General features: G+C 36.0%; 1 protein-coding gene across 1 annotated transcript in view; it reads left to right on the top strand.

Annotated features, from left to right (window-relative positions):
* The window catches only part of LOC142955479 (calcium-dependent secretion activator 1-like), a 228,111-nt gene that overhangs the window by 153,893 nt on the left and 48,396 nt on the right, over positions 1-25,822 (top strand). The window contains exons 12-13 of the mRNA XM_076097001.1: positions 18,984-19,120; positions 20,168-20,355. Of these exons, the coding sequence (XP_075953116.1) occupies positions 18,984-19,120; positions 20,168-20,355 (325 nt within the window). The remainder of the gene's footprint in view (positions 1-18,983; positions 19,121-20,167; positions 20,356-25,822) is intronic.

Raw genomic sequence — 25,822 nt, 5'->3', positions numbered from 1 at the left:
CATGAGTAAAGAAATCCCCCCCAAGTCTGCCTCATGTAGGATGAAGGCTTTTAAACAGCGGGGGGGACAACACAAAAAATGAAAAATACACTGCTGCAAATATTTAACATCAAAACTGTTCATACTGGCAGCAAAAAAAACTGTGATGTGTAAAGGTCTAAAGAATACAAATGTTGTGTGTTTCTATTCATGGGAAGGGTTTAAATTGTTTTAAAATTGCTTGCTCTGCTAATTATTAAATTGAATCTGAGTAGTCTCTGAGAAATATGAGAATAATCTAAATTATAACAAATACATGGATGGAATTTAGGTCTTCTGCCTCACACATAAATGAGGATCAGGAAGATAATATGGGGCAGCTGCTATAGCACTAACATTGTTGTATTGAATTGTTCATCAGTCAGGATAACAAAACCAAGTAGTTCTGTTCTTTCCTGTGAAGACGGAGGTTTATTTTGAAAAGACTGTATGTACATATGTAAAGTGCTGAAATTGACACGTGTTGCTTCTGTAGGAAAACGCACGATGAGGAGTAACTTTTCTTCAGAAGTCATACGAGCCGTTGTACGAGCGTACGTTGAGCGTTGCGTCCCTGCCACGACCAGAAGTGACGCTAGAAGGGAACGTAGAGCGTCATAGTTTGAAGCGTAGGGCCACTGACCACTGACAATGTGTTGGCTGGAAGGCATACACTTGTATATCAATTACCAGAAAAATTCAACTTTTACGTAAACTTCTGTGTATTGTATCACACAAAATGCTAAATACAGCATAACTGACTTAAAGAGAAATGGGCCAGACCAATACACCTAATGAATAAAAAACAGCTTCCTGCGTGGATTTTTGTCGGTGGATTGACTGAGTGAGCTGTTTTTGACACAACCACTGGAGTCCCACTGAGTCCCAGCAGCCGGTAATTACCAAGTTAAAAGTGCCAGGCAATGAATTATACAGTGTGGTTGCTGCACAATTAAACCAGGCAGCAATCAGTCAATGTTACCAAATAACTACTTGTCAGTTCACACCTGGATCTACGCAATGAATATTATAACAATATGTCACCCCCACCCACCCAACCCCCCGCCTCAAATCAAAGTAGACTACATTCAAACATGTAACTACAAAGACAAAAGTAAGAGTTTTGTTTTCCAGCTGCTGTGAGGTAAAACTGATCTTCACAGTTTATGCTTTTTCTTGTAATGATGACTGCTGCTTTAATTTGTTTCGACATATTTTAGTACCTTAAAACAAGTTTGTAATTACAGTGAAATTATAAAGTTTGAGAGGCTTTTGTTCTGTCCAATTAAGGTTTCAAATCCTTTACTTATATCGTTCTATTAACAAACATGCACATGAATTGATATGAATGCTAATTATAAGAAATCCTGGTTCTCCTTTTATTCATATGTACAGTGTGAAATGTCTTTAGTCCACAACTCTGTCTACCAGTGGCGGCTGGTGGAACATGTTCTAGGTAGGGCCATCCTATCAATTTCAGCAAACATCCCAGTATGATTTAATGCAAAAACATTAAAGTATCAAACACGCATTACTACTTTGCAGTTAAATATTTAACATTTATTCCAACATGAAAAAAGCAGTAAATAACACTTATATAATATAATATAATATATATATAATATAATATAACATGTGTATGTATTGAGATGCCCCTATGGACCTTGTTATAGGAGGTAAAGATCAGGAGAAGTAAACATGAAGTGTAATTATGAATACTGATGTTAAATTAAGCTATGATGAGTTTTCACTGTTAATTTACCATCTCTATTGAATGTTGATGCCTCCATGACCAAGTTAAGCAGATGAGACTGAGGACAACTATGTAGAAGAAAAGATGTTCACTTTGCCTAATATGTAGCTTGACAGAGTTCTCCATGTGTGTCCTGGTGTTCTCATGTTTCCTTACTTCCTCCTCCCTCACTCCCTAGCTGTCCATGCTGGATCTGTCCCCGTTGTTTTAAAAAGATAAATAAGTTATTAGCATGACGTCATGCAGCTAGCCAAACCTGTCTGGTGTTCAGCTAGTACAGAAGCTTCATGTACTGCTTCCCTTTCCCGCTAGTCCGCTGTCTGATTGTGAGGTCAGGCTGATCTGGGATCAGCTCTTTGGTCTGCAGAATCTCCGCCAAAGTTCTCCTCTCAAACGGGTCTTGGAGGAGTAGTGCTCGCGCTCGCGCTGGCGCTCGCCTGTAGAGACTTCTCCTGACGAGAACACGCAGCGAGGGGGTCAGAATCGATTCTGCCCCCCACGCTGAATCTATTTGAGGGCACTGATTGGCTAAATTGTATGTCACTCATTTATATCATTAATCAGCAATTGGCTAAACTGCTTCATAGACCCGCCTCTTTTGGGCAAAAACGATTTGGCCCCCCTAGCTGCGCGTTCTGAGACGTGTCATGCACACAGGCGGAGAGCACGAGCAGGAAAAGCATATATTTTGCGCAGATATCATATTTTACACATATTACTGGGTACATTCCATAGTTCAAAAACACAAATATTGACAATTTGTATAATTTATGATTATTATAATTGTTTTTTATATATATATTTTTTTTTTGTGTGGCTCAAGGTGGGGCCAGGCCCCATGGCCCTCTATTGACCAGCCACCACTGCTGTCTACAGATTACATAAGTAATCTGTCAAGAAGCCTTCATTTCTTTTATTTCAACACAACAATGAAATGCTTACAATTAACTTTATCTGCAAAACATTGACTGCCAACTTCTTTTATTAGATGTTCTGCAGCCTCTGCCTCTGGCAACGAATGCATGATTATGGTATTTATGGATTGTTTAGGCTTCCCAAGTGTCTTCTCAAAAGATAAATATGCTAACCCTGGTTCAACACTAAAGAAACTACATGCCAACACTTTACTATTACTTATTTTGTTGTTCATATATATATATATACTGTATATATATATATATATAATAATAGTAATAATAGTAACTATTAATACAAATAACTAATAAAGACACACAGTAATCATCACTGTACTTAATAATAGTAACTAATAATACTAATAACTAATAAAGACACACAGTAATCACACTGTACTTAATAACAGTAACTAATAATACTAATAACTAATAAAGACACACAGTAATCACACTGTACTTAATAACAGTAACTAATAATACTAATAACTAATAAAGACACAGTAATCACACTGTACTTAATAACAGTAACTAATAATACTAATAACTAATAAAGACACAGTAATCACACTGTACTTAATAACAGTAACTAATAATACTAATAACTAATAAAGACACAGTAATCACACTGTACTTAATAACAGTAACTAATAATACTAATAACTAATAAAGACACAGTAATCACACTGTACTTAGTAACAGTAACTAATAATACTAATAACATAGACACACAGTAATCACCACTGTACTTAATAACAGTAACTAATAATACTAATAACTAATAAAGACACAGTAATCACCACTGTACTTAATAACAGTAACTAATAATACTAATAACTAATAAAGACACACAGTTATCATCACTGTACTTAATAATCATAACTAATAATACTAACTAATAAAGACACACAGTAATCACACTGTACTTAATAACAGTAACTAATAATACTAATAACTAATAAAGACATACAGTTATCATCACTGTACTTAATAATAGTAACTAATAATACTAACTAATAAAGACACACAGTAATCATCACTGTACTTAATAACAGTAACTAATAATACTAATAACTAATAAAGACACAGTAATCACACTGTACTTAATAACAGTAACTAATAATACTAATAACTAATAAAGACACAGTAATCACACTGTACTTAATAACAGTAACTAATAATACTAATAACTAATAAAGACACACAGTAATCACACTGTACTTAATAACAGTAACTAATAATACTAATAACTAATAAAGACACACAGTAATCACACTGTACTTAGTAACAGTAACTAATAATACTAATAACATAGACACACAGTAATCACCACTGTACTTAATAACAGTAACTAATAATACTAATAACTAATAAAGACACAGTAATCACCACTGTACTTAATAACAGTAACTAATAATACTAATAACTAATAAAGACACACAGTTATCATCACTGAACTTAATAATAGTAACTAATAATACTAACTAATAAAGACACAGTAATCACACTGTACTTAATAACAGTAACTAATAATACTAATAACTAATAAAGACACACAGTAATCACCACTGTACTTAATAACAGTAACTAATAATACTAATAACTAATAAATACACAGTAATCACCACTGTACTTAATAACAGTAACTAATAATACTAATAACTAATAAAGACACACAGTAATCACCACTGTACTTAATAACAGTAACTAATAATACTAATAACTAATAAAGACACACAGTAATCACCACTGTACTTAATAACAGTAACTAATAATACTAATAACTAATAAAGACACACAGTAATCACCACTGTACTTAATAACAGTAACTAATAATACTAATAACTAATAAATACACACAGTTATCATCACTGTACTTAATAATAGTAACTAATAATACTAACTAATAAAGACACACAGTAATCACACTGTACTTAATAATAGTAACTAATAATACTAATAACTAATAAAGACACACAGTAATCACCACTGTACTTAATAATAGTAACTAATAATACTAACTAATAAAGACACACAGTAATCACCACTGTACTTAATAACAGTAACTAATAATACTAATAACTAATAAAGACACACAGTAATCACCACTGTACTTAATAATAGTAACTAATAATACTAACTAATAAAGACACACAGTAATCACCACTGCACTTAATAACAGTAACTAATAATACTAATAACTAATAAAGACACACAGTAATCACCACTGTACTTAATAACAGTAACTAATAATACTAATAACTAATAAAGACACACAGTAATCACCACTGTACTTAATAACAGTAACTAATAATACTAATAACTAATAAAGACACAGTAATCACCACTGTACTTAATAATAGTAACTAATAATACTAACTAATAAAGACACACAGTAATCACCACTGTACTTAATAACAGTAACTAATAATACTAATAACTAATAAAGACACACAGTAATCACCACTGTACTTAATAACAGTAACTAATAATACTAATAACTAATAAAGACACAGTAATCACACTGTACTTAATAATAGTAACTAATAATACTAATAACTAATAAAGACACACAGTAATCACCACTGTACTTAATAACAGTAACTAATAATACTAATAACTAATAAAGACACACAGTAATCACCACTGTACTTAATAATAGTAACTAATAATACTAACTAATAAAGACAGTAATCACCACTGTACTTAATAATAGTAACTAATAATACTAACTAATAAAGACACAGTAATCACCACTGTACTTAATAATAGTAACTATTAATACTAACTAATAAAGACACACAGTAATCACCACTGTACTTAATAATAGTAACTAATAATACTAACTAATAAAGACACACAGTAATCACCACTGTACTTAATAACAGTAACTAATAATACTAATAACTAATAAAGACACACAGTAATCACACTGTACTTAGTAACAGTAACTAATAATACTAATAACATAGACACACAGTAATCACCACTGTACTTAATAACAGTAACTAATAATACTAATAACTAATAAAGACACAGTAATCACCACTGTACTTAATAACAGTAACTAATAATACTAATAACTAATAAAGACACACAGTTATCATCACTGAACTTAATAATAGTAACTAATAATACTAACTAATAAAGACACAGTAATCACACTGTACTTAATAACAGTAACTAATAATACTAATAACTAATAAAGACACACAGTAATCACCACTGTACTTAATAACAGTAACTAATAATACTAATAACTAATAAATACACAGTAATCACCACTGTACTTAATAACAGTAACTAATAATACTAATAACTAATAAAGACACACAGTAATCACCACTGTACTTAATAACAGTAACTAATAATACTAATAACTAATAAAGACACACAGTAATCACCACTGTACTTAATAACAGTAACTAATAATACTAATAACTAATAAAGACACACAGTAATCACCACTGTACTTAATAACAGTAACTAATAATACTAATAACTAATAAATACACACAGTAATCACCACTGTACTTAATAATAGTAACTAATAATACTAACTAATAAAGACACACAGTAATCACCACTGTACTTAATAACAGTAACTAATAATACTAATAACTAATAAAGACACACAGTAATCACCACTGTACTTAATAATAGTAACTAATAATACTAACTAATAAAGACACACAGTAATCACCACTGCACTTAATAACAGTAACTAATAATACTAATAACTAATAAAGACACACAGTAATCACCACTGTACTTAATAACAGTAACTAATAATACTAATAACTAATAAAGACACACAGTAATCACCACTGTACTTAATAACAGTAACTAATAATACTAATAACTAATAAAGACACAGTAATCACCACTGTACTTAATAATAGTAACTAATAATACTAACTAATAAAGACACACAGTAATCACCACTGTACTTAATAACAGTAACTAATAATACTAATAACTAATAAAGACACACAGTAATCACCACTGTACTTAATAACAGTAACTAATAATACTAATAACTAATAAAGACACAGTAATCACACTGTACTTAATAATAGTAACTAATAATACTAATAACTAATAAAGACACACAGTAATCACCACTGTACTTAATAACAGTAACTAATAATACTAATAACTAATAAAGACACACAGTAATCACCACTGTACTTAATAATAGTAACTAATAATACTAACTAATAAAGACAGTAATCACCACTGTACTTAATAATAGTAACTAATAATACTAACTAATAAAGACACAGTAATCACCACTGTACTTAATAATAGTAACTATTAATACTAACTAATAAAGACACACAGTAATCACCACTGTACTTAATAATAGTAACTAATAATACTAACTAATAAAGACACACAGTAATCACCACTGTACTTAATAACAGTAACTAATAATACTAATAACTAATAAAGACACACATTAATCACCACTGTACTTAATAATAGTAACTATTAATACTAATAACTAATAAAGACACACAGTAATCACCACTGTACTTAATAACAGTAACTAATAATACTAATAACTAATAAATACACACAGTTATCATCACTGTACTTAATAATAGTAACTAATAATACTAACTAATAAAGACACACAGTAATCACACTGTACTTAATAATAGTAACTAATAATACTAATAACTAATAAAGACACACAGTAATCACCACTGTACTTAATAATAGTAACTAATAATATTAACTGATAAAGACACACAGTAATCACCACTGTACTTAATAACAGTAACTAATAATACTAATAACTAATAAAGACACACAGTAATCACCACTGTACTTAATAACAGTAACTAATAATACTAATAACTAATAAAGACACACAGTAATCACCACTGGACTTAATAACAGCAACTAATAATACTAATAACTAATAAAGACACAGTAATCACCACTGTACTTAATAATAGTAACTAATAATACTAACTAATAAAGACACACAGTAATCACCACTGTACTTAATAACAGTAACTAATAATACTAATAACTAATAAAGACACAGTAATCACACTGTACTTAATAATAGTAACTAATAATACTAATAACTAATAAAGACACACAGTAATCACCACTGTACTTAATAACAGTAACTAATAATACTAATAACTAATAAAGACACACAGTAATCACCACTGTACTTAATAATAGTAACTATTAATACTAACTAATAAAGACACACAGTAATCACCACTGTACTTAATAATAGTAACTAATAATACTAACTAATAAAGACACACAGTAATCACCACTGTACTTAATAACAGTAACTAATAATACTAATAACTAATAAAGACACAGTAATCACCACTGTACTTAATAACAGTAACTAATAATACTAATAACTAATAAAGACACACATTAATCACCACTGTACTTAATAATAGTAACTAATAATACTAATAACTAATAAAGACACAGTAATCACACTGTACTTAATAACAGTAACTAATAATATTAATAACTAATAAAGACACACAGTAATCACCACTGTACTTAATAATAGTAACTAATAATACTAATAACTAATAAAGACAGTAATCACACTGTACTTAATAATAGTAACTAATAATACTAATAACTAATAAAGACACACAGTAATCACCACTGTACTTAATAACAGTAACTAATAATACTAATAACTAATAAAGACACACAGTAATCACCACTGTACTTAATAATAGTAAATAATAATACTAACTAATAAAGACAGTAATCACCACTGTACTTAATAATAGTAACTAATAATACTAACTAATAAAGACACACAGTAATCACCACTGTACTTAATAACAGTAACTAATAATACTAATAACTAATAAAGAGACACAGTAATCACCACTGTACTTAATAATAGTAACTAATAATACTAACTAATAAAGACACACAGTAATCACCATTGTACTTAATAACAGTAACTAATAATACTAATAACTAATAAAGACACACAGTAATCACCACTGTACTTAATAATAGTAACTAATAATACTAACTAATAAAGACACACAGTAATTACCACTGTACTTAATAACAGTAACTAATAATACTAATAACTAATAAAGACACACAGTAATCACCACTGTACTTAATAATAGTAACTAATAATACTAACTAATAAAGACACACAGTAATCACCACTGTACTTAATAACAGTAACTAATAATACTAATAACTAATAAAGACACACAGTAATCACCACTGTACTTAATAATAGTAACTATTAATACTAACTAATAAAGACACACAGTAATCACCACTGTACTTAATAATAGTAACTAATAATACTAACTAATAAAGACACATTAATCACCACTGTACTTAATAACAGAAACTAATAATACTAATAACTAATAAAGACACAGTAATCACCACTGTACTTAATAACAGTAACTAATAATACTAATAACTAATAAAGACACACATTAATCACCACTGTACTTAATAATAGTAACTAATAATACTAATAACTAATAAAGACACAGTAATCACACTGTACTTAATAACAGTAACTAATAATACTAATAACTAATAAAGACACACAGTAATCACCACTGTACTTAATAATAGTAACTAATAATACTAATAACTAATAAAGACAGTAATCACACTGTACTTAATAATAGTAACTAATAATACTAATAACTAATAAAGACACACAGTAATCACCACTGTACTTAATAACAGTAACTAATAATACTAATAACTAATAAAGACACACAGTAATCACCACTGTACTTAATAATAGTAACTAATAATACTAACTAATAAAGACAGTAATCACCACTGTACTTAATAATAGTAACTAATAATACTAACTAATAAAGACACACAGTAATCACCACTGTACTTAATAACAGTAACTAATAATACTAATAACTAATAAAGACACACAGTAATCACCACTGTACTTAATAATAGTAACTAATAATACTAACTAATAAAGACAGTAATCACCACTGTACTTAATATTAGTAACTAATAATACTAACTAATAAAGACACACAGTAATCACCACTGTACTTAATAACAGTAACTAATAATACTAATAACTAATAAAGAGACACAGTAATCACCACTGTACTTAATAATAGTAACTAATAATACTAACTAATAAAGACACACAGTAATCACCACTGTACTTAATAACAGTAACTAATAATACTAATAACTAATAAAGACACACAGTAATCACCACTGTACTTAATAATAGTAACTAATAATACTAACTAATAAAGACACACAGTAATCACCACTGTACTTAATAACAGTAACTAATAATACTAATAACTAATAAAGACACACAGTAATCACCACTGTACTTAATAATAGTAACTAATAATACTAACTAATAAAGACACACAGTAATCACCACTGTACTTAATAATAGTAACTAATAATACTAACTAATAAAGACACACAGTAATCACCACTGTACTTAATAATAGTAACTAATAATACTAACTAATAAAGACACACAGTAATCACCACTGTACTTAATAACAGTAACTAATAATACTAATAACTAATAAAGACACACAGTAATCACCACTGTACTTAATAACAGTAACTAATAATACTAATAACTAATAAAGACACAGTAATCACCACTGTACTTAATAATAGTAACTAATAATACTAACTAATAAAGACACACAGTAATCACCACTGTACTTAATAACAGTAACTAATAATACTAATAACTAATAAAGACACAGTAATCACACTGTACTTAATAATAGTAACTAATAATACTAACTAATAAAGACAGTAATCACCACTGTACTTAATAATAGTAACTAATAATACTAACTAATAAAGACACACAGTAATCACCACTGTACTTAATAATAGTAACTAATAATACTAACTAATAAAGACAGTAATCACCACTGTACTTAATAAAAGTAACTAATAATACTAACTAATAAAGACACACAGTAATCACCACTGTACTTAATAACAGTAACTAATAATACTAATAACTAATAAAGACACACAGTAATCACCACTATACTTAATAATATTAACTAATAATACTAATAACTAATAAAGACACAGTAATCACACTGTACTTAATAACAGTAACTAATAATACTAATAACTAATAAAGACACACAGTAATCACCACTGTACTTAATAATAGTAACTAATAATACTAACTAATAAAGACACACAGTAATCACCACTGTACTTAATAACAGTAACTAATAATACTAACTAATAAAGACAGTAATCACCACTGTACTTAATAACAGTAACTAATAATACTAATAACTAATAAAGACACACAGTAATCACCACTGTACTTAATAATAGTAACTAATAATACTAACTAATAAAGACAGTAATCACCACTGTACTTAATAAAAGTAACTAATAATACTAACTAATAAAGACACACAGTAATCACCACTGTACTTAATAACAGTAACTAATAATACTAATAACTAATAAAGACACAGTAATCACCACTGTACTTAATAACAGTAACTAATAATACTAATAACTAATAAAGACACACAGTAATCACCACTGTACTTAATAATATTAACTAATAATACTAATAACTAATAAAGACACAGTAATCACACTGTACTTAATAACAGTAACTAATAATACTAATAACTAATAAAGACACACAGTAATCACCACTGTACTTAATAATAGTAACTAATAATACTAACTAATAAAGACACACAGTAATCACCACTGTACTTAATAACAGTAACTAATAATACTAACTAATAAAGACACACAGTAATCACCACTGTACTTAATAACAGTAACTAATAATACTAATAACTAATAAAGACACAGTAATCACCACTGTACTTAATAACAGTAACTAATAATACTAATAACTAATAAAGACACAGTAATCACCACTGTACTTAATAACAGTAACTAATAATACTAATAACTAATAAAGACACACAGTAATCACCACTGTACTTAATAATATTAACTAATAATACTAATAACTAATAAAGACACAGTAATCACACTGTACTTAATAACAGTAACTAATAATACTAATAACTAATAAAGACACACAGTAATCACCACTGTACTTAATAATAGTAACTAATACTAATAACTAATAAAGACACAGTAATCACCACTGTACTTAATAACAGTAACTAATAATACTAATAACTAATAAAGACACAGTAATCACCACTGTACTTAATAACAGTAACTAATAATACTAATAACTAATAAAGACACACAGTAATCACCACTGTACTTAATAATATTAACTAATAATACTAATAACTAATAAAGACACAGTAATCACACTGTACTTAATAACAGTAACTAATAATACTAATAACTAATAAAGACACACAGTAATCACCACTGTACTTAATAATAGTAACTAATAATACTAACTAATAAAGACACACAGTAATCACCACTGTACTTAATAACAGTAACTAATAATACTAACTAATAAAGACACACAGTAATCACCACTGTACTTAATAACAGTAACTAATAATACTAATAACTAATAAAGACACAGTAATCACCACTGTACTTAATAACAGTAACTAATAATACTAATAACTAATAAAGACACAGTAATCACCACTGTACTTAATAACAGTAACTAATAATACTAATAACTAATAAAGTCACAGTAATCACCACTGTACTTAATAACAGTAACTAATAATACTAACTAATAAAGACACACAGTAATCACCACTGTACTTAATAATAGTAACTAATAATACTAATAACTAATAAAGACACACAGTAATCACCACTGTACTTAATAACAGTAACTAATAATACTAATAACTAATAAAGACACAGTAATCACCACTGTACTTAATAACAGTAACTAATAACACTAATAACTAATAAAGACACACAGTAATCACCACTGTACTTAATAACAGTAACTAATAACACTAATAACTAATAAAGACACACAGTAATCACCACTGTACTTAATAACAGTAACTAATAACTAATAAAGACACACAGTAATCACCACTGTACTTAATAACAGTAACTAATAACACTAATAACTAATAAAGACACACAGTAATCACCACTGTAGAGGTGTTTCTCTCTGTAGTCTGTTAACAAACTGTGTCCTGTGTTCTGTTTATAAGCACAGGATCCATTTCTACCAGCGGAATGCGATCGTCTTATTTATGAATTATTTGCGTCTGTATGTTTTGAAATTGTGATTGTGACGTCATTATTAAATAACCCAGGATATGATTATTGTTTCTCTTAAATGATAAAACTCATCAAACACTCAGGAATGATGTAAAAAGTGTTTCGTCTCTCCAGCTCTCTCTGACTTTAATTGTATTCATAATAAAAGTTATTGAGGGAAATATCAGATCATCATCTTTCTAATAAATGAAGAAAGTTGTTTGTGGTCGTTTTGTTGTTCAGACTACAATGAACATTTATTTAAACCAGATGTTGAATCAGAAACCTTATCAAATATAAAGCTTGAGTTTATTCTGTGATCTGTCTTCACTCTGGTGTTAAACTCCAGTCAGTCAGTCCGATCGGCTGCAGCGTCCAATCACATAACTGATGAACAATGAGGGGGCGTGTCGGCCGTTAAAAGACTTCCTGGAAGTCTGTTCTCGTGGTTCCTCGCTCATGGCTCCTCAGAGGTCCCTTCTCTCTCCTCGATCCTCACTCCTCAGAGCTACATTAGAGCTTTGGAACGGCCGTCAATATGGCGGCGCAGAAACAACTTCCGGTTCAAACGAGGATCGAGGAGCGAGGAAACGACAATTAAGAGACTTGAGAAGTACCCAGCGACACAGGAGGGAGCCGGGAGGAGACCAGGGGCGGAGCAACACAGACACAGAGACAGAGGCCCAATCCCAATGTCCCCCCTTACAGACTCACGGACTTTGAGGCGCGCTCCCGCGAAGTCCGTGAGGGTTTAGGGATGTCTCACTGTCAAATCTTCATCTCCCTCCCTCTCTCTCTCTCTCTCCCTCTCTCCGTCTCTCCCTCTCTCTCCCTCTCTCTCTTTCTCTCTTCAACAATGTCCACAAATGCTTTATGATTATTACAATACGATTACCTTAAGGCAACATCACTTGGTTTAGGTTAGGGGAAGACTGAAGTCAGTATAAAAACTGAAAACACCAATTTCCAGTCTGATGTGAATTTTCTATTCTTTAAATAAGGCCGCTGGTACCACACCGATGCTCTACTGCCATTCAAGGTGTTATCAGTGGTTATCAGCCTCATAGATGTGGGTTAGAGGTGGCCTGCTACACCTACTAGTAGTTTTGGAAGGCTGCTTTCATTTATTCGTATGGTTGATCACCAATACGAGAAAAGAAGACAACGCCTACCTTGGTAGTACTGATTATGACGGGGCCAAGGAGGAAGTCAGGTGACGTAGTATAAAGAGCGATGTAAACCGCATAGGGAGGAGGTCGGGGTGAATGGATGGGTCAAACAAACACAGGACTTTCACTCAGGAGACAGCTGTCAAACGGAATACAGTTGTGTTGAGTTTGACAAGTGTATCTTCATGATCAGGTGTGCATTGGTGTGGGCTGGAGGGTTTAGGTGTTGGGGCATCAATGAGGATCTTGGCAAGCGTAATGACAGAAAGATCTAGATGTGTTTCATGATCAGTCCACAAAAAAAGCAAGCCAAGTGCTAAATAGCCCCAAATGGTTTTGACCATCCAACCCAGGACCAACAGTGTTCGTCTCCTCTGGATCTATAAATGAATAGCAGCTATCAATCATTGTCAAGGCCGTCCTTCCCCAGCCCAGATGGACGAGGGTGACTAGTGTCACTGCATGTTACTGTCCAGCCCTCCCACCTCCCCTCCCGCTCACTCACATCAAACAGACCTGACAGGCCACCAGCTACAGACCAAGGGGGCACCACAATGTCACCTTTTTAGATATTTGGGGGAGGGTGGGGGGACTTGTTGAGGGGACACAATCAGCTCCCAGCATCCCGCTCTTTGTTTTGGTTGTTGATTGACAGCCGGGGAGCCTTCGCTGGGCAGTGAAGAGGACTTTGGCTGACAAATCTCTTGATCGCTGTGGAGCTCCGTACAACCTTCATTCACATGTGTCCCAGGTTTGTCCTGACTGATGGGACAGTCCACACTCCACTGTCTACTCAAGATCAAAGTTGAATTGAATCTATGATGAGCTGTGCAGTTATTGAAAGATAATATCTTGTGGCGTGTATTATTCTATTGCTGTGTGGGCCAGAATGGATTATACCGCTTATAATATACTTTTGCAGCAATGAAAACATAAAGGCATTGTTTGTTTATAGTTTAGGAAACACACTCTTTCTGCTGTGTCCTCAATCCCTTTCTTATCCACTCACCCACTGCTCCCTTCATGAGTCAAAATGTGTTAATAATTTTTCATTTAAATAATGCTTACATGGTTTAAAATCATAAATAGCTCACAAACCAATCTGTGCTGGTGCCGGATAGCAAGCAGTACTGGTTGGTGTCGGGGTCTCAGAATGTCTATAGCGTGCTGTGTGCCCTGGACCTGAACTAGAACACAACAGTGGCACAAAGACAAATCAGTGCTTTGATTGCACATTAAATGCAGTGCGGTTTCAGTTGTATGAATGCATTGTACCTGGATTTTTTAAAGAGTCTAATCTATTAGTATACTAGCGGTCCGATTTAAGGTAATGTAATGCTAGTGACCATCGAGCAGAATCATTTGTAGTGTAAGGTTACCATTCTATGACAAAACAAAGGACCTTGTCTTTAGTCAGCATCTACTTCAACACTCTGAGTTTCAGGGCTGTAAAGCATGAAGGTTCCACATTGGCTCGGCATTTTAACACATCATTATATAAGGTTTGCAAACGTATTGACATGTAAATCAAAAATCCAAGAAAGTGTAAACAGAGCAGGTGCCCCCCTCCCCTTTGTACCCCACCAGTCTGTAGGTTTGTATGGATTCACAGCCCCCAGCACCCCCAATCCCTATAGCACCTTGGTCTAAGTATAACACACCACCACCAGGAAAGCAAATGAAAATCACTTGTCAAATTTGATTTAATCCTCCTATTTTGCAGATTGAGATTAGTGTGGGGCCACACAACATCCTCTGCTCATTTGGAGATGTTCAGGAGAGCGATTAATTAATGGCCCCATCAGGGGGCTGGGGCCACCGACACTGCAGTGAAGTGGTATTAGAAATGGGGAGCTTGTTGTGAGGCGGCCGTTGGATTGTATTAGGGTAACACAGCTCTGGACCTTGGTTACTCTTGAGCTGCCGAGCTGAGGTATGTGGGTTAACATGTAACTGGCCCATTAGCGATCAATGCAACATTCTGTTTTATAAGGCAGTAGACTTAGACTTAGTCTTGTAAAGGTCCATTATGTATAGCAACTCCAGATTCTGAAGGCTTCTCTTCTATTGGCTAATCAAATTACAGGCACAAGACCTTTAATGAGTCCACTCGGGGAAATAACTCGGTGAAGCTCTCACTACTGCCTGTGTAAACCAATTGGGCTGTGCACACACACCGTGTGGCAGTGCAGTATTACTACTACTACTACTACTACTTCTACTATAACTTTTGCTGCTACTACTATTACTGCTACCATCAATATTATTACTACCACCACTGCTATTACTACCACTACTACTATTACTTATACTACAACTGCTACTACTACTACTGCTATTCATGCTACTACAAGTAGTATTATTACTACGGCTATTAGTACAACTGCTACCAGTACTACGACTACTGCTACTTCTTCTACTGCCATTACTATTACTACTATAACTACTGTTAGGGTTAGAACAAAGGATGAAGGAGCTTGCAGGCCGCAGGTACTCTTCTGCTGCGAGCTTCTTACTGCGCACGGGCATCAGAAGAATGAGCTGGACCCGGTCCAAAATGAAAACAATATTTAATGTACTACACAAAGTTCACTTACAAACTGAATTAACTATCAATAGTAATGTTCTCGAGAGCAGAGACCACATACACGCATCTCCTCACAGTCCGGCGTGGCCAGTTAGCTGAAAATGAGAGCTGCAGTGATCTGAGGTAAACTCCCTAAAACATTGTCTTTTGTATCCCCTGAGAGTCGGAAAGTGTCCGATACTGTCATAAAATATGTGAATGACCCTCCGTGGCGATTAGTGATTGGCTTCATTTGAATTCTGTCCCCTCCCATTATCGATCCCTTAGCAAAACATCTTGGCTCCTCGCAAAACATCTTGAACTCCTCCTCTCTGTCCTGCTGGTCAGCTTGGCATTTGACCGTCCCACTGGCCCCATCCTCCATCGATGAGGTCGCCTCCATTTGCTGCTGCATGTCTGACACCTCACTCAGAATCCCTATCTGACCCTCAAGACTATTCTTAGTGTTTTAATACCTACAGTGACTATACTTCTATGATTTAATACATTCAATGAGTTAATATACTGTAACATATAATATCCTCTATAAGTAAGAATATTGTAAACCTATAATACATTCCATATGGAAACATATTGTGACTGACATATTTATTATTGTGACACTTCTACTCACCACTAGGGGTGTTATTAAATCCTACTAATAATGCATTTAATACTGAAATTCTCCACACTACTTCTACTACTACTACTGTTATATTAAATACTACGACCAATACTACAGCTATTACTACGACTACTGATACTACTACTTCTAATTACTAATACTTCTACTACTACAAATATCACTACAGGACTTTTCCCTTTCAAAATGTTCAGCTCTTTCAGGAGAGGGGTGCTTTGACTTTTCATATTTGTAATCTTAACTTTTTGAAATATTAAGCTATTTGCAAATTTTTTTTAATGGGATCTCTATGGAGAAAATCTTCAAATCCTGTTAAACTTCTTCAACTTTCAAAGCCTTCTTCCTCATACTTTCAGCTACAGACACCATAGTTAGACATTTCAACTAGAAGGGTTTTCAGCAGTGCAGTTTAAATGCTTTCGAGCTTCAACATTTTTCAGACAGGTAGTCTCCCATTTCTTAATTTTCAGCAATTTTTTTTACAATTCAGCTTTCAGCATTCCAACGCATTTTCAGCAGGAAATGCATTTTCTAGTTATGTAAGCTACTCATTTTGTATATTTTAAAGTTTAATGCATCAAAATTATGAGGCTAGATCTATAAAGAAATTTGTGCTCTTGTAAACAATTCTGTGTACATTTTTTTGTAGTGGTGGAATGTAACTCATTACTTTCAGGCTACTCAAGTACTGTACTCAAGTAATTTTGAGGTACTTGTACATGAGAGAGGGTGCAGCGAGGAAGGTCCATGGTCCCTGGAAGTTATAAAGTCTGAGTGAGAGGTGTAAGCTGACATGGCTAGAGCTGTGAGACACTTCCTGAGCTGCGTTAGAGCCGGACGCTTTGCTGTGCTGCGGAGAGACAAGTGTACAACTATTATATATATATATATATATATATATATATATTAGTGCTGGGAAAGTTAACATGTTATTATCACGATAATGCATTAATTAATTAACGCCGACAATTATTTTATCGCGCGTTAACGCAGTTTTGTTTTTATTATTAAGTGGACATTTTTAACACAAGAACCGGCCGGTCGACTGGCCAGCAGCGAGCGGTGAACAGCTGTTTGTGTGGCGTCTCTTCCGTCTCTTCCTGTTTCCTTCACCTACATTCCCCTTGGTCCTAAGTCCCTCCATGTACAGCTTCTTATCACGCTCTATGTACCAATGTACATTTATAACAAATACCACACATATTACGGTAATCAGCGTTGCATATGTGTCTGACCACAATACCAAAAAAAGCAAAAAATAAATGATTAATTTATATTACTTTTTTAGAGTTTAGTGTTTTGCTTGTAATATGTATAATAAGCATCATTTAGTTATCGCTACTGAGAATTTAACAAACATAAAAAAATAAGTAGATAGGTTTGCAGTTTTCGAGGTGTATATTTCAAATTGCATCTCTTACACACATGAAGATAAAGTTGTGAACACCGGCTGAATATCTATGATCAGAATCATTATAACTGTTGTTATATAACGTTGTCCTTTGTTGTGCGTTCAGCATTGCGGTATTGTTGGCACTTCATAGGATTATTTGTTTCAATTTGTGTTCCACATAAGAATAAATTGAATGCCACGGTTTATTTTCTTCCGTTTTTTTTCTTCCAGCACTGACATTTGCCCCCGTTTTTGTCTCTCTCTCTCCCTGTCCGGCCCTCATTGGATGGGTGTGCATAGATGCTGACCGAGCCCAGAAGCACGGCATGGACGAGTTTATTTCAGCCAACCCCTGTAACTTTGACCACGGCTCGCTGTTTGAGCTGGTACAGCGCCTCACCTTGGACCACAGACTCAACGACTCCTACTCCTGCCTGGTAAGGAAAGACCTCGTAATGTAACCGAGAGAAACTCAAAACGCATATAACATGACCGTTCATGTACACTGAGCATGCCAGTGTAAACAGGAAGCAGGTGGTTGCTTAGATACAGAAAATACAAATGAGTATTATTGTTCTTGCTCTATTTCCCCTCCCCCCGCCACACACACACACACACACTCACTCACACTGACTGGTGGGGAAAACAAATCCAAACAATACAAGGCTGCGTATAGGTCTTGTTCTATCATTCTCTCACACACTTCAAATTTACTTTAAAAAATGAACAAAACAAATCAAAGTTTTGCTACATTATGAGTGAAGATGACTCCCCTTGGTTTAGTTGTTGTCTGTTCTCACACTCGTAGCTTGTACTGGAGAACAGCATTCATGCTTTGTTTGTTTACAGTTTCTTTGTGAACTTCATTATAGTTGTGAGGAACAAAGTGTGCTCCATAGGGCTGATAACGCCACTGCTTGCCTCCTGCACATGTAGGTAGTAGTAGTATAATAGACAGTGGCTAGCAGAGACAACAAGGTTGAATGATAACCACGGCTGGTGTTAGTTGTTTCTTCCAAAAAGTGTTACCAATTCAACCAATTCAAAGGTGTCTGCCTCAAAAGTCTCTGTTTCTGGCTGTCCAGAGCAAAACGCAACCCCAGAGCTTTCACACTAAAACAGCGTCAGAAAAGTTTTAGGGGTTATAGAATGCCGGGGTAGTGTGGATGCATAAGTTTGCATGGCAAAAGTTATACATGTTCAAACTTACTAGCGTGGATGTAGCCTTAGTTTGAAGGACGGACCTAGTCCAGCTCCATGTATAGTAATGTCTGTAGTCTGTAGATTAGACACAGACAGGACTGTGGTAACAGTCAGGTTAATAAAGCATGGCAACGATTGCCTTCATTCAGAGGCGGAGTCTACAGGTAAAGATACCAGAATGATGAAGCATGCTGCCTGGCTTGCAGTCTTGTATGATGTCTGTATGTGTGTACCAACATCTGTTTGCCTCACTCAGCAGTGTTTGTGTGTGTTACCCACAGGGCTGGTTCAGTCCCGGTCAGGTGTTTGTCTTAGATGAGTACTGCGCTCGCTACGGCGTTCGAGGCTGCCATCGGCATTTATGTTACCTGAGCGATCTGCTGGAGAGGGCGGAGAACGGAGCCATGATCGACCCCACCCTGCTGCACTACAGCTTCGCCTTCTGTGCCTCCCATGTCCATGGAAACAGGTACACATCAAGGTGCTGCTAGTCCCACGTCCTCCACTTTACACACAGCCGATAGCTAGCCTTGAAAGCTAAATTGATTACGACACAAAATGCAATTTATTTTATTGTCAAAACTGATGTTGGAGCAGGAAAATGATGACAGATGAATGACAAGCAGGCCAGTCCACATATACAGGCAGCTATAGAATGCAATATGTGAGCCCCTCTCTGTTTCTTATGCTTTTAAGTGAAATGCTTTGATTTGTTTTCATTTTGCATGTTGTTAGCATGTTGTTAGCATGTTGTTTGCATGTTGTTAGCACGTTGACTTTTCCTCTCGCTCTTGTCTATTTTTCCTGTATAACCTCTTTACCTTGTTCACTCTCACAAACTGACCTTCTCCTCACTGTTCCCAAATCCCTGCACGTCCACACAACCACACCTAGTCAGCGTGTGTCTGAGTTGCTAAACTGGCCAGTATCTGAGGCCGAACTCGAACGAGCCCTGTTCCTCTCTGCTCCTGAGCTTCCTGCCCAAACTGCTAAGAGAGAACTCAAAATCATTGAGTTTATGAAGAAAAAGGACTTCAGGTCCCCAATTTTCTCAGGAACTAGAAGGTAAGTAACCTCCTGGTCTGTGTGGCACAGTCTGAATAAAGAGGAAAACAGAAACGTCTTCTTTACAAAATGTAACCATCATCCCTGACTCGTCGCTGAGGTCTGGAGATGCAGCAGCATTGCTAATCACAGTTTTCCAACAACACAAATGGTCAGGCAGGTTGTTTAACCCGGTTATTTAAACCACTAAAGAGAAATTAGGGCAAAATGAATGCATCTGGATTGTCTGTTAGAGGACTTGTACACACATCTACAGCAAGCACAGGGTCCCAGGAAGTAGCTCTGCAAACCAGGGGACAGAGGAATAGATAATATGCACAAATACAGAGTTTCCATCCTATCTGAAAAATCTGAATCCTGATTAAACAGTCTGAGATTGAGTTCTAATTTACACTTGAAGGATACACACACAGATGTTGTACTGCCTGTGGGCTTTAAACTTGATATGTCAAAGTTAGCAGCTTGATCCTTTTTGGAGGAAAGCTTAAATTCACAGCGGTTATAAATGATTCCGATGGCAACCCAACGGCATAAATACATGGATAGAAACTAAAACTACCGATTGAACATACATATGTGATTGTTCCTTTTAAAATACTAAAACTAAACTCCTACCACTGCCTCCATGTCAACTCTTGCGTTTTCCCTTAAAGGGCCAGTGCGTAGGATTTGGTGGCATCTAGAGGTAAGCAACCAACTGAAACTTCTCCTGTGTGTCAACCGTAGGAGAACTATGGTGGTGGACGAAAGAGCGTGAATGGCCTATCTAGAGCGAGTGTTTGGTTTGTCCATTTTGGGCTACCGTAGAAACATGTCGGTGCAACATGACTCTGTGAAGAGGACCTGCTCCCTACGTAGATATTAATGGCTCATTCTAAGCGATAATACATCAAAGAAAACATGTTCATGAATATGATATTCTATTTCTGCCAATAAATCCCTCTAAATGCTACTGACTGTTCCTTACAACGTAAGCGTCTGGTTGGACAGTGGCTCTGTTAGCGCTCAGCACAGGAGTCATGTGGCCTTGGTTCCAGTATGTACCCTGTTATCTAAGTTGCAGTATTTACCTCTCGTCTAATCTGCTGTGATGTGCTCGGACATCACATCTGTCAACATCACAGTCGGCCGTCTGCGGCTGATGCGTAACAAAGATAGACGAGGGCCACTCCGGCGCCGAGGGCAAAGGTCAGGGAGACTGTCGGTCTTTGGTTTGAACTCAGCCATCAAAAAGTTCTTTATTGCTGCCAGAGGACGGAGTTCATTATAACACACAGTTTATTATTCATGATGAAAATAAATACACATCCATGTGAATTAAGGTCTAAATTCAAATTTCTTCTTTCATAAAATCCCAAAATAATGAGTCCTATTTATCCGCGTACCCACACATCACACACAGCCTGCTCTGCCAGTCCAGCCGCCGCGCCTGGAGGTCGAGGCATGACAGGTTGACAGGTTGTCATGTGTGATGGCCGAATGTCTCCGCTGCCTACGCTGCTGCGTGTGCCCCAGTGCACACCCAGACCACCCAAACAAACACACACACACACCCCACCCCCGCCTCCTAATAGCCTGCTGGCCTGGAGGCGTTGGTGCTCCGAGTTGGACTCGGTTGCGCGGTCGCCTGCTAAAGTGTCAGGATTTGACTTCTGTCCAGCTAAATGTCGACTCCATTTAGATCCACTGTTTGTTAGGAAATGGCTTTAAAATAAACGGATGAAATATCAGCTGCTCTTTATTTCATCTAAAAGAAAGAATCATTTACTCATGTTTGAACTGAAGCTATATTACAGCTTCTACAGCTACACGCTATGGTTTACAGTGAGTGGAATGCAATCTCAACAACCAGTGAGAATGTTTGTGATTCTAAACATGTCTCCACTCCTGGTGAAGGAGGTGATGTCCGACATTTTCTTAAAAGATAGTCTACTGTTCACACTGCAAACATCTTGTGGTACAGGTGTGAAATGTATATTTAACAAAAGATTCATGATAAAAAAGTCTGTTTTGAATTAATACAGAAAACCCACAATAACTAAATAAAAGAATCACAAAGTCAGTTCAATTTAAATTTATTAATTTAAATTGATAATGTTTTATTTTTGGCAAATAACCTCAATTGTTTTTGGACTGGTTTAGAGCAGCAACGAACCACTTTTTCTATATATCTATTTCTTAATGATTCACCTTATTTACAATCATTTTCTGTGGATTCATAAAATGTCAGAAGTAAAAACACATCAGTCACAGAATCCCAGAGTTCTAATGTCTTGTTAAGTTGACCAACAGTCAAAACCCACCAAATGACAGCCAGCAATTATTCCGCTTTGAGAAACTGGAGTCAGATTTTACATTTTTGATCAGAAAATTGCTGAATTTTCCGAATTATTCAGTCGTTTCCAGTTAAAGTTGCAGTTTGGGATTTTTAAAATTGAAGTTGCAGGACATTCCTAACGCAGACATGTCACATGGTTCTCTACCTTGATGACTTGATGTGGTGTCCCTGCATATTTAAAGGAGACGTGAACGTGTTGCTGGCTCGCCGTCTGTCTGTCACTGATGGCTAATTTGCTTGTTGTCGTCATTGGAGCTGTGAAGTCATGAGGTCAAGCAAACATGAGGAAGCTGCCAAGAAACAACGCTTGGCTGGATGAAACAAAAGGGAGAGATAGAGCCCTGCAGGACTTAATTAGTGTGAAATCTCCCTCTTTTATTTCTTGTCACAATGTGAGAGGTGAGGCGGCTTTTTACTGTGAATCTTTGTCATAATTCCTCTCACATGTTTTAGGTCAGGCTTGTGTACACGAATGTATTTCTAATGCATACGATCACCAGGCACTAAACAAAGGCTATCGCAAAATGTAAACTTATTTTCATATAAAAGTAGTCACACTGGGACCAAACACTCAAGTTTAGTTAATACTCGCCATAGTGAATCTGGCACGAGGTGCGTAATCACGGCCGGCTTGTGGGACGCAAGTGGTCGCGCGTTTGGTCGTGCACCTCTGAATTCATGTACCGGTACCTTGCAGTGTTGCCAACTCCTCAGTAAGGAAAGTAGCTATTGGCTGTCCAAAAAGTCGCTAGAAGTCGCTAAATGACGTCATCGCCCAACTTGCATAATTGTAATGAGCGCTGTAGGAGAGAGGCGGGAACAGCGGCGGCTTTGCGCATACGCGATTAATTTGCAGTCTGGACACGGAGAGTGCGGGTCTCCTCTTTCTGCAGCTGGGACTGCTGCGCGAGGGGCTACTGTGAGACTAATCACCTTTCAGTGCTTTGGGGCGGCGGAGGAGCTCACGGCAGCTCCCGCGTGCCGAACGGTACGTGCTTTCACGTCAGAGTCAAAACACCAGAAAAGTCCAACAACACCAGAAAAAGTAGCTAGATTTGTCGCTAGTAGCTTTTGACAAAAGAAGTCGCCATGAGGGTTTGGAAAGTCGCCAGATTTAGCGAGAAAGTCGCTAAATTGGCAACACTGGCACCTTGGCGCGCACGCGATCACGTGACTGTCACAAATAGTTCGGTGATAAAAACACTATTTACATGTCAGAGGATTATACAAAGAAGACCAATTTGTTTTTAAATACTTTAGAAATAGGGGGTCTTACAAATCTTCATCAATTTGTTTTCAGGATATTCAACCTTCGTTTCTTTCTAATGCATTTGATACGAAACTTGTTTTCTTTACAGGGCTTGTAAAAAAAGTCGATAAAGTAGTCCATGAATAATATGAGTTTACAGAAAATGACAATCCCTCCTCGTCATAGTGGTCGTTGGTTTAAGGCTTTTTGCCGATAACGTCTACAGTCTGTCACAGGGGTCACTAATAGGCGGACCGTGATCTGGTTCCGGACCCAGAAGCTGTTGGATCTGGACCCTGGACCTAAAACCGATAGATAATTGAGAATTATTACATTTTGATCCTTTATGGGACTCGTCCAGAGAGAGCAGAGAGAGACCAGGAGACCAGAGAGAGCAGAGAGACCAAAGAGAGCAGAGAGACCAGAGAGACCAGAGAGACCAGAGAGAGACCAGAGAGAGCAGAGAGAGAGCAGAGAGAGCAGGAGACCAGAGAGACCAGAGAGACCAGAGAGAGCAGAGAGAGACCAGAGAGAGCAGAGAGAGAGCAGGAGACCAGAGAGACCAGAGAGACCAGAGAGAGCAGAGAGACCAGAGAGACCAGGAGACCAGAGAGACCAGAGAGACCAGAGAGACCAGAGAGACCAGAGAGAGCAGAGAGAGACCAGAGAGACCAGGAGACCAGAGAGACCAGAGAGAGCAGAGAGACCAGAGAGAGCAGGAGACCAGAGAGACCAGAGAGAGCAGAGAGACCAGAGAGAGACCAGAGACAGCCCAGAGAGAGCCCAGAGAGAGACCAGAGAGAGACCAGAGAGAGCCCAGAGAGAGCCCAGAGAGACCAGAGAGACCAGGAGACCAGAGAGACCAGAGAGAGCAGAGAGACCAGAGAGAGAGCAGAGAGACCAGAGAGAGACCAGAGAGAGCCCAGAGAGAGACCAGAGAGAGCAGAGAGACCAGAGAGAGACCAGAGAGAGCCCAGAGAGAGACCAGAGAGAGCAGAGAGAGCAGAGAGACCAGAAAGAGCCCAGAGAGACCAGAGAGAGACCAGAGAGAGCCCAGAGAGAGACCAGAGAGAGCAGAGAGACCAGAGAGAGACTAGAGAGAGACCAGAGAGAGAGCAGAGAGAGCAGAGAGAGCAGAGAGACCAGAAAGAGCCCAGAGAGACCAGAGAGACCAGAGAGAGCCCAGAGAGAGCCCAGAGAGAGACCAGAGAGAGCAGAGAGACCAGAGAGAGACCAGAGAGAGAGCAGAGAGAGCAGAGAGAGCAGAGAGACCAGAAAGAGCCC

The sequence above is a fragment of the Anarhichas minor genome, unplaced genomic scaffold (genome assembly GCF_050575085.1).
Source record: "Anarhichas minor isolate MPS153535 unplaced genomic scaffold, ASM5057508v1 ptg000023l, whole genome shotgun sequence".
Classification (NCBI taxonomy): domain Eukaryota; kingdom Metazoa; phylum Chordata; class Actinopteri; order Perciformes; family Anarhichadidae; genus Anarhichas; species Anarhichas minor.
Note: the sequence above shows the minus strand (reverse complement) of the source record. Positions and strands in the feature narration are given on the sequence as shown.